The sequence below is a fragment of the Pistacia vera genome, unplaced genomic scaffold (assembly GCF_008641045.1).
Source record: "Pistacia vera cultivar Batoury unplaced genomic scaffold, PisVer_v2 Contig212, whole genome shotgun sequence".
NCBI lineage: Eukaryota > Viridiplantae > Streptophyta > Magnoliopsida > Sapindales > Anacardiaceae > Pistacia > Pistacia vera.
This window is the reverse complement of record NW_022196016.1, coordinates 2,255,003-2,272,185: the sequence shown is the minus strand read 5'-3', so window position 1 is coordinate 2,272,185 and position 17,183 is coordinate 2,255,003. Positions and strand designations below refer to the sequence as shown.

General features: G+C 34.7%; 1 protein-coding gene across 1 annotated transcript; it reads left to right on the top strand.

Moving 5' to 3' along the window:
- The first annotated feature begins 1,413 nt into the window (after positions 1–1,413).
- Positions 1,414–5,606, top strand: LOC116129615. Its single transcript, XM_031415339.1, has 4 exons — positions 1,414–2,249; positions 3,977–4,792; positions 4,931–5,007; positions 5,129–5,606. Exons 1-3 carry the CDS (start codon positions 1,476–1,478, stop codon positions 4,970–4,972), a joined length of 1,632 nt encoding a protein of 543 aa, XP_031271199.1. The 5' UTR covers positions 1,414–1,475; the 3' UTR covers positions 4,973–5,007; positions 5,129–5,606.
- The last annotated feature ends 11,577 nt before the right edge of the window (positions 5,607–17,183 follow it).

Here is a 17,183-nt window from a genome sequence, read left to right as displayed (position 1 = left end):
AAATAGCATATGGTGATAAAGATTTCCATGATTGATACACAAAAGAGAGCTTTATAACATTAATGGTAGGGATATACTATGTGTCTCTACTTCATATGGTAAAAATACTGAGACAAACAAAATCAAAACTTTTGAGCAGGTTATTTTAGTTTGGAGGCCTTAAAACTTAAAGCAATCAATTCTGAAAATATCTGGGACAACCAACTTCCAAATATCTTGTGGCTATCAAAATCTGAAAAGCTTGATTGTCAATGGCTGTCAAAATAAAAATAGATTTCCATCTCCAATAATCAAAGCTTTGAGCAGCTCCAACACCTTGAGATAAGGATTGTAAGGAATAAAGGAGATTGTGCCAAAGAAGAGGGAGTAGAAGCCAGCTATTTATCTTTCCCGAGTAGCCTTCGTAAAACTTGAAGACTTGCCAGAACTTACAACTTTTACCTGGTAAACACACTTCAGAATGGCAATGTAAAGAAGATGGAGGTGCGTAATTGTCACAGACTGCACATATTCACTCAGAATATAAGGTACGATCCTTTTCTATCTTAATAATAATAAGAAAAATAAATTTTGTCTTACAAGAGCGCATGAATTTAAAAACATAATTCTTTTTTCATTATTTAAAAAATCTTTTGAAAACTTTTTGACAATGAATAAAGAAAAAAAAAATAAATAAACCTACTACATATATATTTTAAATTACGAATGTTTTTTGTATTCATTTACCAAAAAATACTTTATGTGCAGGTTGGTGCCCCAATTGGAGGCCTTAGAACTGCATTCAGTAATTCTGAAATGATCTGGGATAGTCAAATAGCTACAATATCTCATTGCTATCAAAACTTGGCACGCTGATTGTGGTTGAATGGAAAAACTAAAAATGTGTATTTTCATCTTCTGTGGTCAAAAGCTTTGACCGGCTTGAACACCTTGAGGTACGCAATTGTAGGGTTTTAAAGGAGATTATTCAGAAAGGAGTAGAAGCAACTCCTACATTTATCTTTCCACGAGTAACCTTCCTACAACTCGAAGACTTACCAGAACTTGCAACATTCTATCCTGGAGTTCATACTTCTGAATGGCCACAATTAAAGAAGTTGGTAGTGTGTAATTGTGACAAAACAAAAATATTCACTTCAGAAAATATGGGCTTCCATGAAAACAGTAAGGGTCAACTTGATATTTGGGAGCAACAATCCCTCTTCTTTGTCCAAAAGGTAAGTGTCTTTTTTTCTTTCTTTAACTTTTTCTAAATAAACTAACATAAAAAATAAACATATCTTGTTAATAAATATATCTCTAATTTTTTCTTTACCAATGCATCGATTCAAAATATATTCCTCATTTATATATAGATTGCTTGATATTTATGTGTTGAATTGTTTGAGAGAGTTTCAACTTCAACTTGATTTTGTCAAATTGATCTGTAGATTAACCCCAATTTGGAGGAATTAACATTAAGCAGAGTGGACGACATGGTAACATTGCAGCAACAATTTCCAGAAAACTTCTTCAGCAGATGTATAGTTGAGATCAAAGGTGATAAATCGACAAATATTCCAGTTGGCATCCTTCAAAGATTGAATAATCTGGAAAAACTCATACTGAGAGAAGGTTCGTACAAGGAAATATTCACATGTGGAGAAGATGAGAAACGTACGGAGACATTGATACAGATAAAAAGTTTGAAGTTGAGGAGTCTTTCTGATGTGAAATACTTGTGGAGGAATGACTTCAAACTGGACGCTATTCTTCAAAATCTTGAAGTTCTAGAAGTAAATGGCTGTTACAGAATGATAAATGTGCTTCCATCCTCGACATCTTTCGAAAATTTAACAGTTTTGAAAGTAAGTACCTGCTTCGGATTGATGAACTTAGTCACGCCATCAGTAGCAAAACATTTGGTACAGTTGAGAGAAATGGAAATAAAATTTTGCTCAATGATGATAGAAATAGTATCGAATGAGAAAGATGTGGCAGTGGAAGATGAAATTGTTTTCAGCAAATTGAAGTTGTTGTCACTAATCGATTTAAGCAATCTCACATGCTTCTCCCCTGGGAAATACACATTGAACTTCCCATCTTTGAAAGAATTAATTGTGGAAGATTGTCCCAAGATGAAGTCTTTCTCTGGGGGAATCTTAAACACACCAAGTTTATTGAAAGTTCAACAAGATGAGGAGGATAAAGACGAATGGTGTTGGGAAGGTGACCTTAATACAACTATACAACATATGTACAAAGAAGAGGTATGTATTCTTTTAACAACTATTTTTTCATTGATTTTCTTATTCCCCTTCAAACTTGAAACGTTGACAATATAATTAAAGTTTATTAATAAAAAAATTTAAATTTTAAAATTTAAACGTAAATAAAATTCATAAATATTGAAAATATAAAAGTTTAAAAACTTATTGAAGATAATAAATAATAAAATATATATTGAAAATAATAAATATTCATTGTACTACCATTAAATTTGTCTTGTCCTAACTCAGAGAAGACCTATGGCAATTTCCTTTTAACCTCCTATACCATTTACAAAACTCTTCCACTAGTCCCACATAGCTTCTTCTAATGCATTGCTGCAAAGTTTTCCGAATCAGCTTCATGGAGGAGCTGTCAAACCACAAATCCACCAAAGAGATCACATCCATCCCGGATAATCTCACCCAGCACCAGCAATCCACACAAAAAAATATCCCACACAACCCAAACGCTAACAAGATCACAAAATTCACAGCCACCACAACCAACTTCAACCACAAAATTTATCAACATGCCCACACTAACTGTACCACTTTAGTCTTATAACTGTACCACTTTAGTCTTATTCGGACCCAGTTTAACCCTTACTTCACTAACAGACCCATTGTCTCCAAAGCTGCCTTGTCCATTTGGGCCAGTAGAAACACTTTGGGCCCTATTCACACCCATCCCATTTTCCAGCCCATGAAGCTGCCCCTTGTTGCCAACAACCACAATCTCACCATTACCGGCCATCGGCAACGATCTATCTTCAACTGCCATGGATTCGGCTTTTTCGAAACCCGCAACAAGCGAGTGAACCTTACCAATTGACGGCCCTACTCACCGGAAAGGAGGGCTCCGTAAACGATTGCTTCCGACGTCGCCATCGCTCATCGGCGGAGATCTCATGATTAACGAGATTAATTACTCCTTCATCACCGCACCTTCTCTTCTCTACCAACAGATTTTGAGGAAAAGTAGATTCATTTCAATTTTCACCTAATAAGGCTGCCGGTTAGAGATTTGAGTGAGCTTTCGCCTTTATTTATAGGAAGAAGAGGGTTGTTTGCCTCTTAAACTACTTAGGTGCCCTCAACAATTTTCAAAATGGCTGTGCTGTCTTTTAGAATGAAATGCTGTGTTTTAAGGCGAATGGTGAGCCATAAATGAGTGGATGTGGAATTTTTCACTTTTGAGTGGGACAAAAAAGCTTAGAACTGTAATAATTCTAGATAATCTTAGGTTGAAATGTTATGCTATTATTGGTATCCATGATAATAATAGGTATGAGTTACATCATCTGAAATCAATAGTTTTTTTTCTCTTTTTTTAGTTCAAGATGTCTGAGTAACTTCAAATTCATAAATATTGAAAACGTAGAAGTTTAAAAACTTATTGAAGATAAATAATAATAAAATATATATTGAAAATAATAAAATTCATTGTATTGTTATTAAATTTTTCTTTTCCTAATTCAGAGGAGACCTATGGGCAATTTCCTTAATTGCCTTGCAATTGGCTTTGCTCCGTGCTTACTAGACATAAATTAAAGTTACATAGTGCAATTGTTATTTGCATGAGACCTAGTTTGTCTACATTCAATTTTTTTTTTTTTTTCTGCTTGCTTCTGATTTAAAAAAGATATATATATATAAAATTATTACATACCGTGTGAAATGTTAAGGAGAATATTAATTTTGGTATGATTTATACGATTGATCTTCAGGTTAACTCCAATTTGGAAAGGATCACACTAAGTGGAGAGGACATCGCGTCTATATGGCAAGATCAATTTCCGAAACATCAGTTTTCCAAAGTGAAAGTTCTTGAGATCATTAAGGATGATTCAGCACACTTTCCAATTGAAGTCCTTGAGGGGTTTAACAGTCTCCAAAAACTGATATTAAAAGTCTGTCCATACAAAGAGATTTTTTCATGTGGAGAAGATGAGAAATGTGCTGGGATGCTCACACAGATAAAACAATTGGAGCTATGGGGACTTTTTAATTTGAAGGACAGTTGGAAACAAGACTGTCATCTGGACTCAATTATTCAAAATCTTGAAATGCTATTTGTCAATGATTGCCACACTTTGATTAATCTACTGCCATCTTCAGCAACCTATGAAAGTCTAAAAAGACTAGAAGTATGGGAGTGCGATGGATTGATAAACTTGGTATCATCTTCAACAGCCAAAAGTCTTGTGCGACTCGAAGAAATGGGAATAATCGGTTGTGGAATGATGACAGAAGTAGTATCAAATGAGGGAGATACAGAAAATGATGAAATTGTTTTCGACAAATTGACGTCATTGAGACTTGAAAATTTAAAAAGTCTCACAAGTTTTTGCTCTGGGAGTTACACATTCAAATTCCCATTTTTGGAAGTCTTAAAGGTGGTTAAATGCCCCAATATGAACACATTCTCTGGAGGAGTCTTAAGCACACCAAACTTAGACAAAAGAGAGCATATTTGGTATGACGGTAAAAAATGCTGGGAGGGTGACCTTAACACTACTATACAACATCTTTACAGTAAAGTGGTAAGTATTCAGTGAACAATTACTTTTATATGGATTTTCTTATTCCCGTTAACACTTGTGTATTGGTGATATTTAAATAGTTTTAAGATTTGTTTGGACTGCTTAAACATTAAGTGGTTTGATATCTGTACATGGCAGGTTGGTCAGAAATTTCCAGGCAGCTCTTCCAATAGTGCTTGAACAACAGAAGTGTGTCTGCCCAAAACACAAAGAAGTTGAGCTTTTAGTTAAATGCATTTTATACTTTATGGACAAAGAAAGTATCCTGCTGCTTCGTAATTTGGTGGTCTTATCCAAAACCCTAACAAAATTTTGTGTTAATACTTTGTGGTGCAGGGGTTAAGTTATGGAAAGAATAATCGCAAAAGACATAAAAACTGCAGTTTCGGGTTTACCCACAATTGACTGCCTTGCGATGCTTGGTTCCAATCTCCACCGTTCAGAATGTAGAGTTGTGTCTCATGAACAACATATCCAAAAATCAGAACGATCGGACGGCAAACGAACTCCAGATCACGATTTGATGATACACTGTTCACAGACTCAAATCTCATATTTCTTCTCCGTTTCTCTTTGTTTTTGCCTCACTCTCTGGATGATGGCTGGCTAGAAAGGACAGCCACTGGAGGAGAACACTCACTCTCTCACGTTTTTGGCTGCTGGACAATGAAGAAGATGAAGATAAGATGGAGTTGTTTTGGGCCTAATTTGTTGGACTACTCACCTCCATATGGGAGAGAATGAGGTAAGCCCAACCCAACACCAGTTGCTACTGACGTTGTGCCACTAGAAGTGCCACTTCCCGGGCTTGCAAAAGTTGATGTCCCCCCAAAAAAAAAACAGCACGGTGGTAGAATCACCAAAGCTGGGCTCCTTAATCTTCGGTTAGTAGGGCCTCTGCCTCTCCTTCTCTCTCGAGCTCTGCTACTGGCACCTTTGGTTTTAAAGGTGGTAACTTCATCTCCCTCTCCAGCTGTACACTTCTTCAATTTTCCTTCACCGGTGCCATTGTTCAATTTGAAAGCAAACTATTTAACGAAATTTCTTGTTTTTATTTACTTTTGTTTGTTATGTTTTAGAAGGCCAATGTTGAGATCAGATAAAGTACTCAATGGATTTTGCAAGACTGAAGCTCGTATTCCAATGCTTCTTGTAGTTTCTCTTAACGAGTGGATTTGTTTATCGAGAAAGAAAGTGTATTGCAAATTTGTTGCACAAAAAGAAAGAGAGATTAATGGAGGGATTGAAGATTCCTGTTCAGACTGGATTTTCTTCAAACCACTAAATTAATAAATGTCAAGATGCTTTTAAATTTTGACTGGACTGATGCAAAATTTTTCTTATAAAGCTTTATACAACGCCTTGTCACGAGCCTTTTGCATTTGTATTGGCGGATTATTTGATTAGACACCCACTACGTAAGGCTCTAATAGTTATTTTAGTTTCCCGTCGTGCTGTTTGCCCACACATTGGTAGACTTGGCTGTAGTGCGTCTTATGATCACATACTTCACCAATAAAAGTAGATATAATATCAGGAAAGCTGCGGTACTAGTGAACATTCAGGATTCAGGATTGACTCTCAAAGTGTCTGGGAACTGCTGTGGTTTACATTTCAGAGTGCCGCCTCCGTCACATAGCTACCATCTTCGTTTCAAATCTTCACTTTGGTAAGTTCGTTTAGCAATTCTGTTGTGGGATCCTAGGCTTAACTACCACACTTGCTGCACCCACCATTGGATTTATCCAACGCCTTGTTGATACACTGAAGCTTAATTATATTTGTTGTAGTAGAAAGCGCATTGGCAGTTGAATGGGAGTTACCGGTGAGTTGTATCAAGTCTCGATCCCCTTGACTTGATGTGTTGGTTGATAGCCTTTTGTTTCCTCCTTTTTGGGTTTTTGGCTGTCCCAAGAAGGTGCTTATTTGGTTTTTGTTGGGTGTTTTTTTTTATGCTCATGGAGAATTGGGGTTTCATTGGCTTATGTTTGTGCAATCTTGTTGGAGGAATTGTCCAGGGGACTGCTCTACTTGTTGGTTAGTGCAGACCCTGGGTTTTTGTCTGATCTGGTTTGGACTTCCTTTTTTGGTTGGGTGCCTGGTCATTTGCCTTTGTTGGTTTGGTGGTTTGTTCAGATCGGTTGGTTGCCTGTCTGGACTTTTTGGCGCTGCTGCTTTGCTCTGCTTGTTGGCTGGTCTGGTTTTTTTGTTGGTGGGGTTGCCTTTTTCTCAGCTGAAGAGTTCCTTTTTGCACAGTAGTTTCTTGGTTTCTTTGCGTTTACATAGTTTTTTTGGTTCAGGTTATGGATGCCTCCATCATGAGTCCTTTTTTTCTGGACTTTATGCTTGTGCATTTTGGTGGATTGGGTTCTTGCAGTTGTGGTGTGGTGTTAGGTTTTGGCTTTTTGGTGGCTGTTTTCTTTGTACAGATTGAGCAAGTCCAGCATTTTGTTCTGCTGGTCATTTTGTATAGACCTCTTTGAGGCTTGTTAGGTGGCTGCTTTTGGATTGTAAATCCGTGCCTTTCCTCTTGTTTTGTTTTGCTAGCTTCCTTGGGCCTGTTCAAGGACCTTGACTCTGTAGTGGTCGTCTTTTAAGGACTCATTTTTTCATTCTTTGTAAATTACCTTTTACCCAAAAAAAGTGTTTTGGCAGATTATTAATTTGATTACACACCCTCTATTCTAAGGCACTGATGGTTATTTTAATTTCCAGTCTTGGTGTCCTTCTACAACTTGGTAGAGTATGTTGTAGTGGGTCTTTTCATCACATACTTCACCGAGACAACTGATTATCATATCATGAAAACTGCAGTATTGACGAACATTCAGGAGGGACTATCAGGATGTCTGAGAATTGTTGCGGTTTACATTGCAGAAACCTGCCTGGGTCATATAAAAGTCATCATCTTTTCATCTATTTCCTTCACTTTGGTAAGTTTGTTAATTTAGCATTTTGTTAACTACAAAAATATGGCTTAATTTCCCCTCTAATCCTTTATGCTACGAGTAATGCTACGAACACCGAAATTTTACACAGAATTTTTGTACCGAAGGACATGGCAACCAATCAGACGCGATCACGCTAGAATCTTTCGTGAATGAACGATCGTCCAACATTTATGGACGTTCGCCCATATTTAGTGGACTCCGGTTCATATTATATGGACGCTCATCCAAAAAATTTTAAAAGAAAAATAATGGACATCCGTCCATCTTATATGGACGGGTGTCTATTTACTATGGACCGACGTCCATATAAGATGGACGCCCGTCCAAACAATTTTAAAAAATTTTACATTCAATGGACATGCATCCCTTTTAGATGGATGTCTTACTATGGACGACCGTCCATATAATTTTAGATGAAATATTCATTCCTAAAACATAAAATTTTTAGATGAAATGAAAGAAAAAAAAAAACTTTGATTTTAAGTATGGACGCCAGTCCATCAAATGAGGATGGCCGTCCATATACAATGGATGGCCATCCAAATGAGTGGACTGTCGTCCACTCTCAAACAATTTTTTTTTTCATTTATGAACTGCAAAAGATGGACGCCTGTCCCCTTATGAGGATGACTGTCCATAACTATGAACAGTCGTTCTCCTAAGAGGACGGACGTCTATAAACAATTTAGGCCAATTTTTTTAGTTTAAACTATGAACGAGTGTCCATTCTAGATGAATACTTAAATGTGGATGAATGCCCCAATATGAGCACATTCTCTAGAGGAATCTTATGCACACCAAACTAAGACAAAGGAAAGCAGATTTGGTATGACAATGAAAAGTGTTGGGAGGGTGACCTTAACACTACTGTACAACATCTTCACAAGAAAGTGGTAAGTAATCAGAGAATAATTATTTTATCTGGATTTTCTTATTCCCGTAAACACTTGAATACTCAATAATATATTTTTTTTAAATATATACTTATAGTCACTGTCGCTAGATCACTACCATAAAAGGTCAAGAACTCGTGAGTAGACAAAAGCTACAATTTTTTGAATTTAATAGTGACGTGAAGTTCCGACGGAGGCAACCTTGATATATACACTACCATAAAACATCATGATCATGAAAAAAATTTCTTTTTCTTCAATTAACTATCATCAAATTACAGTTCAAAATAACAGTCCCTGCAGTCACTATTTCCATTTTTGACATTTTGTGATTTATATTTACAGTATATTCAGAGTTTTGACAAGGATTCAGATCAAACTTCAATAAAATCTCCAGAATAAGGGCTCTTTACTATTGTTGTATGTAGTTTTTTAGGCATTATTTCGGCCCAAGTTCCCTGTGTTGAGGTCAGGTTATTTTTAGCTTTATTGTTCTGCTTTAGCTTTCCTTCATTGTGAATTTGATGCTTTGAAAGTGGATAAAAAGCTTGATTCTTTCTTCATTGTGAATTGGTGATATTTAAATTGTTTTAAGATTTGTTTGGACTGCTTAAACATCTAGTGGTTTGACATCTGTACATGGCAGGTTGGTCAGAAATTTGCAGGCAGCTCTTCCAATAGTGCTTGAACAACAGAAATGTGTCAATCTCAGCAAAAACAGGAACAAAAATCACAAATTATGGAGAGAATAATCCCAAAGGACAAGAAAACTGCAGTTTCGGGTTTACACACAATTGACTGCCTTACAATGTTTGGATTTCAATCTCCACCGTTCAGAATGTAGAGTTGTGTCTTGTGAACAACATATCAAAAAATCAGAAGGATCGGACGGCAAACAAGCTCCAGATCACGATTTGATGATGTACTGTTCACAGACTCAAAAACTCATATTTCTTCTCCGTTTCTCTTTGTTTTTGCCTCACTCTGATGGTGAAACAAAGCTGAATGGTGGCTGGCTAGAAAGGACAGCAACTGGAGCTATTTCCTGTGCTTGCAAAAGTTGTGTCCCCCCCAAAAAGCACGGTGGTAGAATCACCAAAGCTGGGCTCCTTGATTTTCGGTTAGTAGGGCCTCTGCCTCTCCTTCTCTCTCGAGCTCTGCTACTGGCACCTTTGGTTTTAAAGGCGGTAACTTCATCTCACTCTCCAGCTGTACACTTCTTCAATCTTCCTTCACCGGTTCCATTTTTCAATTTGAAAGAAACTGTTTTACGAAATTTCTTGTTTTAATTTGTTGTTGTTTCTTATGTTTTGTTTTCTGATGCTTTGTTGATGTAAGGTGTTAAGGTTGGTGGTGGAAATTTGAGTCATTAATTGGAAAACATGTTCATGCTTCAAAAACAAAAGCTTCATTTCTGTTAAAAATATGTATAGAGAGAAAATTTTATCAGAATTATGACTATGTTAAAGTTCATTATTTACAATTTCTGTCAAATTAAATGTATTAGAGCTAAAAAATAATCTCAAGATTGATAGTAATTTTATGTCAAAGATAAACTCACATGGTATTTAAATGCCTATTGAGATGACAAAACTTAAGGAGCTAGGAAAAGAAAAAAAGGAAGGAAATTAATTTCTTAAAGGGGCACAAATGTGACAAACTAAAACACGTAGGACTACTATGAGCTTTCAAATTTTTTTTTGGGGGGGGGGGAGGAGGCCAGTGTTGTTTCTCTTCGACGTGGGTCTGCCATCGATTGGATCATATATTATACCCTATGATATGATTTTCTAAATAATTTGTTGATATGATATAATATATTTAAGACAAGGAGGAGAGGTCTTATTTTCGATTTGGGTTACATTGAGTTATCATAAAGTTTTTATTTTAGAACCTATTTTATTGGACTTATCTATTAGTCAAAACAGTCTATTTAAAGTTATAAACACTTTAAAAATTCTTTTAGGCTGTTTTGACCAATTATGCTTACAAAATTGTTAATAAATTATTTTATGGTTTATGATAGAAGCTCAAAATCCTATTAGATTTTTCTCAAAAGTATTTTTATTTTATTTTATAAATTTGACTTGATTTATTATTATTTACTAAAACATATAAGCTATATTTGAATTAGCCGTACCAATTAAAACTTGATATTATTATGTTCTGATGGCCACAACCTGGCCTTGAGCAAGCAACATGCCCATGATTTGGCTATGCTAATGTCGTGATAGTCAATTTGTCCATTTTTAAACAAATTTTTTTTTTTTTAAATTTTTTCTTAATTTGATAGATTAGGTTTAATGGTTATATATATTGAACATAAAGACATAAATTCCTTTGACCGTTAAGTTTAATGTTTAAAATTAGAGAATAGGTGGGATGTTGATGGTTTTTTAAATCAAGGGTACGCATAGGAGTTCTGCCAAACCTAGGGTGGGTAACGGTATTTGATCTTTTTTTTTTTTTTTCTTAAATTAAATTTGAGTTTTTTTAATCCTGCTTTTTTTCTACAAGCGCAAGTATTGAAAGATGACCACTTTTTATAATATTTCTTTCGTTTAATAGCAAACACCCCTGTAACCCGCAAAACTTGGTAACCCCCAAAACATATAAATTATAGTAATTGAAATTAGATATTTATGGACCAAAATACCCTTATAAAGTAAATTGTAAATGTCTATCTTGTCCTTACATATGGCTATTAATGGACACTTTTATATTAAAAAAGTTAAACGGAAGTTACGTAAGTATCCTTACAAAGTCGCTATTAATTTGATTTGAATGAGGAAATTGTCCCCTACAAGTAGCCATTAGCCAATTAAATGATAATTTTTAAAGGTAGAGGGTCTGTAACAAGATAATCCTAAGAACAATGAAATTAACTTCCAAGAACAGAGAGAAAGCAAGAACGCAGCTAAAGTTTTGAGGAATTTTTTATTTATTTATTTTTAATTCATCAATCAAACTCCTTTTATGGTTACAATCGGCAATCCATGGGATTGCCTTTCTCAGCCGTTCATTTGTGCAAGAACAAACACACTAAGAAGAGATGCTGATCGTAGGATCTTTACTATTTACTTTCTCACAACTTAGCAGCAAGGTTTGACTATTTTCTGCTGGGATTGAGTTTGAGTGCAGCTTGCATAACTCACAAGTGACAACAGTTTAGTATAAGCTTCCATCTTCCTTTCAACTATTATCTTCACTTCGGTAAGTTTGTTTAGCAGTCTGCTGTCTTCGAAACATTGGCTTTCTGCTCTAATCCTTTACGATATGATATTTATGTATCTTCATCTTCATACTGTTAAAGCATCATTACAGTCAGCTTCCAGATTTTTGGCAAAATAATAAAAAATCATCCTTTCATATCAAAAAACCCTAATCATCATTTTTGTTAGATTTTTAAAAGAATTCTATTAAATTTGGAAATTACTTTTTTACTCGTCAATATAAGTTTAACAACTTAAATATGACCCGCAAATTTATCAAATTTATACTTAATAAAATACAAAAACAGATTCAAAATTAGTGACTTGTACCCCTTTTGTTAGGTCTACTCTTGATATTGCATAGATGGAGATAAGATTGGCCGAGCAGAGAGAAGCCATAAGATCTCTTTCTGTTTGCCCAATACCTTAATAAATTAAACGCATTATGAAATAATGAAACGAAATTAATGAGAATGAACAGGAAGGAAATAAAGAAGAGTAAATGGAATCTCTACCCACCATCCTTTATAGAATAAAGTAGTGTGTGGGGTTGATGCGTGTGGTGCCTTCACTTTAATTTCTTTTTCTTTGTTTTCTTGTCATGTATTGTTGTTTCCTTCATCTCTATTTCTTTTTTCTGGCAACCACAACATGCTTAATAAATATCATTTGACTTCTATAAAATTATCTTTGTCAAAGTCTTGTCATAGATCCAGAAACTTCAATAGATTTCTTCCTAAATTCATAGAAAAACCATTTTACTTTACAAATATGTAAATAAAGTAATGTGTATTATTTCACTATTTTGTTTGGGTAATTATCAAAACTTATTCTTAGATTAGATTGAAATATAATTTATGCTTAAAAGGAAAAGAATATGAATCATATCAAGATTCAATGACGTGAACCACCATTAGGTACTGCGACAGTAAAAGAGTAGAGGGAGATCTAAGTTTATATAGTCTCTTAAGTTTAAGTCATTATAATTGTTAATAGGGGTGATCATTAAAGCTTGTATCTAGCCAATAGTTTTAGAGTCTTGGGAGATCAGCTAAAGTACACATAAGTTGATCCGGACACTCCCGCTAATATTAAAAGAATATATATATTTATTAACATGAAACACGTTCGATACTTTAATCAAGATTCCCTTAATTATTGTTTACATGTTGAGTGGGACAGTCAACAAACTCCATGATTGTCTTCAGCAGTCTCTGTCCAGGTGAATTCTTTGTGACCCACTTTAATAGATCATATACCTTTTTAACCCTTTATTTATTGAAATGATAAGTAGATTAAAAAATTTCTCTTTAACCCTCAAATTAGTAAAATTATAAATTACTATGTACATTTCAAATATCTCTCATCAATACCCTTTCCTTCACCTCTTTCATTTAAACAACACATTAAACAAAATCAAAACTTCACATCATGATCAACCATCCCTAAACATATCAAAATCAAACTTTACGTAATCAACCATCTTCAAACACATCAAAATCAAAACTTCACCTTCACGTAGGTTAACAACCACATGGGCACTCTCTCCTTCCAATCCGGTTTTTAAGGATGATATCTACCCGTTTGTGGCTGTTACACCTTAGCATCGGCATTGCTTGCTTCACTAGTGTCAATGTTTGCTTTAGTAGGGAATTCTTTCTCTCTCATATTAATTAAATTAAAAACTGAAACAACTACAACTCCAGATGTTACATCCAATCAAGCGGTAGTTAGGGGTTCACTAAAAGAAGCTTCACTTCTCCCTAAATCCAACGAGTACACTCTTGTTTTGTCGCACCTGAACAGTATGCAAGCTACAATGGCCATGATCTAGTCTTGAGGATAGCGAGGTCTGCCATGGCAAGCCTCATCATCTGTTGCGATGGCCACAACCTGGCCTTGAGCAAGCAACAATGCCCATGGTTTGGCCATGCTACTTCTTGGAGTTGTCGACTACTTCAGCATTAATGGGTCATGCAAAAGCATTCGAGGTTCTTGACTCGTAGGCGTTTTGGGCCTTTTCAATGAAAGGCTGTTGAAGAATTTCTTAGATTATTAATTCAGTATTGGGTTTGGGCTTAGGAATATGATTTCTTGTAATAAGGTTTTAGTCTTTTAATCCTAATATATAAATATACTTTTATCTTATAATGAGTGATAGCAAACAATAGAGCAAATTACTTTCATGGTAAACGAGAGAGGAGAGGCAACATTGCAATAATATTGACTTAGCTGGACGTAGCTTTTTAATTGTGTAAACCAGGGTAAAATTTAATTGTGTAAACCAGGGTAAAATCGCACGTATTTGTTCTTTAGCTTTACTGTTTGTATTTGTGTGTTTACTGTTATTTTGATTTTTGTATCTCTCTGTTTGTTCACTACAATTGTGATGGTCAATTTGGCCCACATAAAAACTATAACCAGACCCCCAACTGTTAAAAATCACCATTTCTCCCCTCTCTTCAGTCTTACTTAATTGGATGTTGGCTCTTTTTTATCTTTGAAACATCTTATTTGCCCTTTCATATGCATACGATATTAGACTACAACTTTGTTTATGAATTTGCAACTGTTGATGACTTGAGAGGGCAATTGGAAAGAAATTTTAAAAATTTAAGAAAGTTATAATAATATTAATTGCAATTAGAAATTTATGGACCAAAATACCCTTATAAAGTACAATGTAAATGTCTATCTTGTCCTTACATATGGCTATTAATGGACACTTTTATCTTCAAAAAGTGAAGTGTCCTTGAAAAGTCGCTGCTATGTGCTATAATTTGATTCGAATGATGAAATTGTCCCCCTTAAGTAGCCATTAGCCTATTAAAGGATGATTTTTAACGGTAGAGGGTCTGTTGAGTACCTTTTGGAGTTTTTAGATGCTAGAAATTTCAGGAGTTATAGGGGGTGTGATGCTATCTTTTTCTACTCACACTTCCGTCCTCGTGAAATATAACTGTGTTGACCACAGTCAACGGATTTTGTCCTGTGAAAATGATAAGAAATTTCAGCCTCTTGCTTATATAAATACACGTACTTCACTCTAATGAACTTATGGTTAAAGAGAGGAACCGAAGAGAAAAAGAAAAAAAAAATAAAAATTATTGTAGTAGTTTCTTCATTTCTTTTGCAACATACCAAAATGATCTTCATTAGCCAACAACAATTGATGGGTCTTCTTAAGTCGTTCAACCCCGTGATGCTTATTTACATCTTCCCCAAGTTCATAATCACTGCAAGCTATCGCATTCTTTCTCGTATGGGAGTGGAACTTGTTTTAGGTAACAGTACTGGATATCAAGCAATTTAGTAAATATTATCTATTGTGTTTGTCTTTTATCACTACTACTCTATCATCACCACCACCACGTACAGCACTCCAGCACCACTATCACCGATTCAGAGTCACACGGCCACTAATATTCCACCACCATCATGGTTCCTTCATGGCCCTCACAATAGCTAATCTATGACTTGATAAATAATTTCCAGTACCGAATATCTATTATCTGTGCCAAAATAGGTTTATACATATTGAGATTGAAGCTGGAATTCCAATGCTTGATGTAGTTTCTCTTGTATATCAGTGTATTTATTCAGAATTTAGGATTCTTTCAAGTAATTTATTTATATATTTGTGTTTGTCTATATATTATTACTGCTACTCCATCTTCACCGCTAAGTCTCAATTATGAATTACCTATATATTTCTTATATAAACATGGTATTCCGAAGCCCAAAATGAGAAAACCACAGAGTTACAAACAGATAAAATATCAAACTAAAAGTAAACGAAACATTTCGTTTTGTTCGGATCAATAGAAAATACTAAGGAAGTTAATAAAACTGAAGACTTTTCAAATAATTAATTAGAAGTTAAAATTGATGACTGATGCTGTTAAATTTCTAATTAGTTTCCACTATTTTGTTTTTGAGAGAGAAAGTGTGTGTTTCAACTTTGTTATATAATGGGGTCGAGATGTTTTTAACTTTTGATTGAGTGGACAGAGCTTCACACCATTGGATTTATCCAAACTAAAGCTTAATTATATTTGTTGTAGTAGAAAGTGTATTGGCAGATTATTAATTTGATTACACACCCTCTATTCTAAGGCACTAATGGTTATTTTAATTTCCAGTCTTGGAGTTCACCTACAAAGTGGTAGACTACACTGTAGTGCGTCTTAACATCTTATACCTCACCGACAAAACTAATGATGTCATGAAAGCTGTAGTATTAACAAACATTGGGGACGCACTATCAGTGGTTCTGAGAATTGTTGCAGTTTACATTGCAGAAACCCGCCTGGGTCATATAAAAGTCATCATCTTTTCAGCTATTTCCTTCACTTTGGTAAGTTTGTTAATTTAGCATTCTGTTAACTTTGAAAATATGGCTTAATTTCCTCTCTAATCCTTTACAATATTACATTTTTGTATTTCAACCGTCACATTGTCTAAGCTTTATTACAGTCAACCTCCATATGTTTGGCAAAATAAAAAACCACCCATTGGTATAAAAAAGCTTATACTTAATCCCCATGTTTGTTATATCTAAAAGAAATCTATTAATTTCAGAAATAACTTTTTACCCTTCAATATAACTTTTTATTAAATTAATGAATTTATACTTATAAACTGAAAACTTTCAAAAATATTTAATAAAACATACAAATTTCAAAAACTAACAAGAAAAGTCCCAAAATTCCAAATCCAAAATTCTAGGACCCAGTGGTACTCAAGGCCAAAATGGCCTCACAGCAACTGCTTGTGACTAGAATGGCCTCCTTTGATCATTATAAGGCCTGGCATCGGGTTCACGAGGCGGGAAATGGCCTTGCTAATGGCTTTGCGATAGCTATTGAGGCATGTTAGGCCTCGTACAATCATGATAAAGTCTATTGGAAACTCGTCGGAGTCGATCCAAATTTGAGAATAAAAGCTGTGGGGAAGAAGAAAAAGGGAGGAAGAAGGGAAAAAAGAAAGAAGATGGAGGGGGAAAAGAAGAAAAATAAAGAAGAAGGGGAGGGAAAAAAAATTCTTGTCGTTTAATTTTAGAAAAAAAACTTGGATGTTGTTGTCATTCATAAAAGACAAAAAGATAAAAAAAAAAAAAAAATAGTTAGTTATCATTTAATTTTAAAGACAAAACTAATATTTCCCAAAAAATCATGGAATTTCTGGTATCATTGGGTGTTGTTGTAATTCATGTAACATATGGGGTCCATTAATATAATTACACTTATTTTCTAAAATTGTTTTTTCTTTATGTTTATACTTAATATAGTAACAGAGTTAAAAACATTTTGGTCTATGAAGGTTGATCTAATTA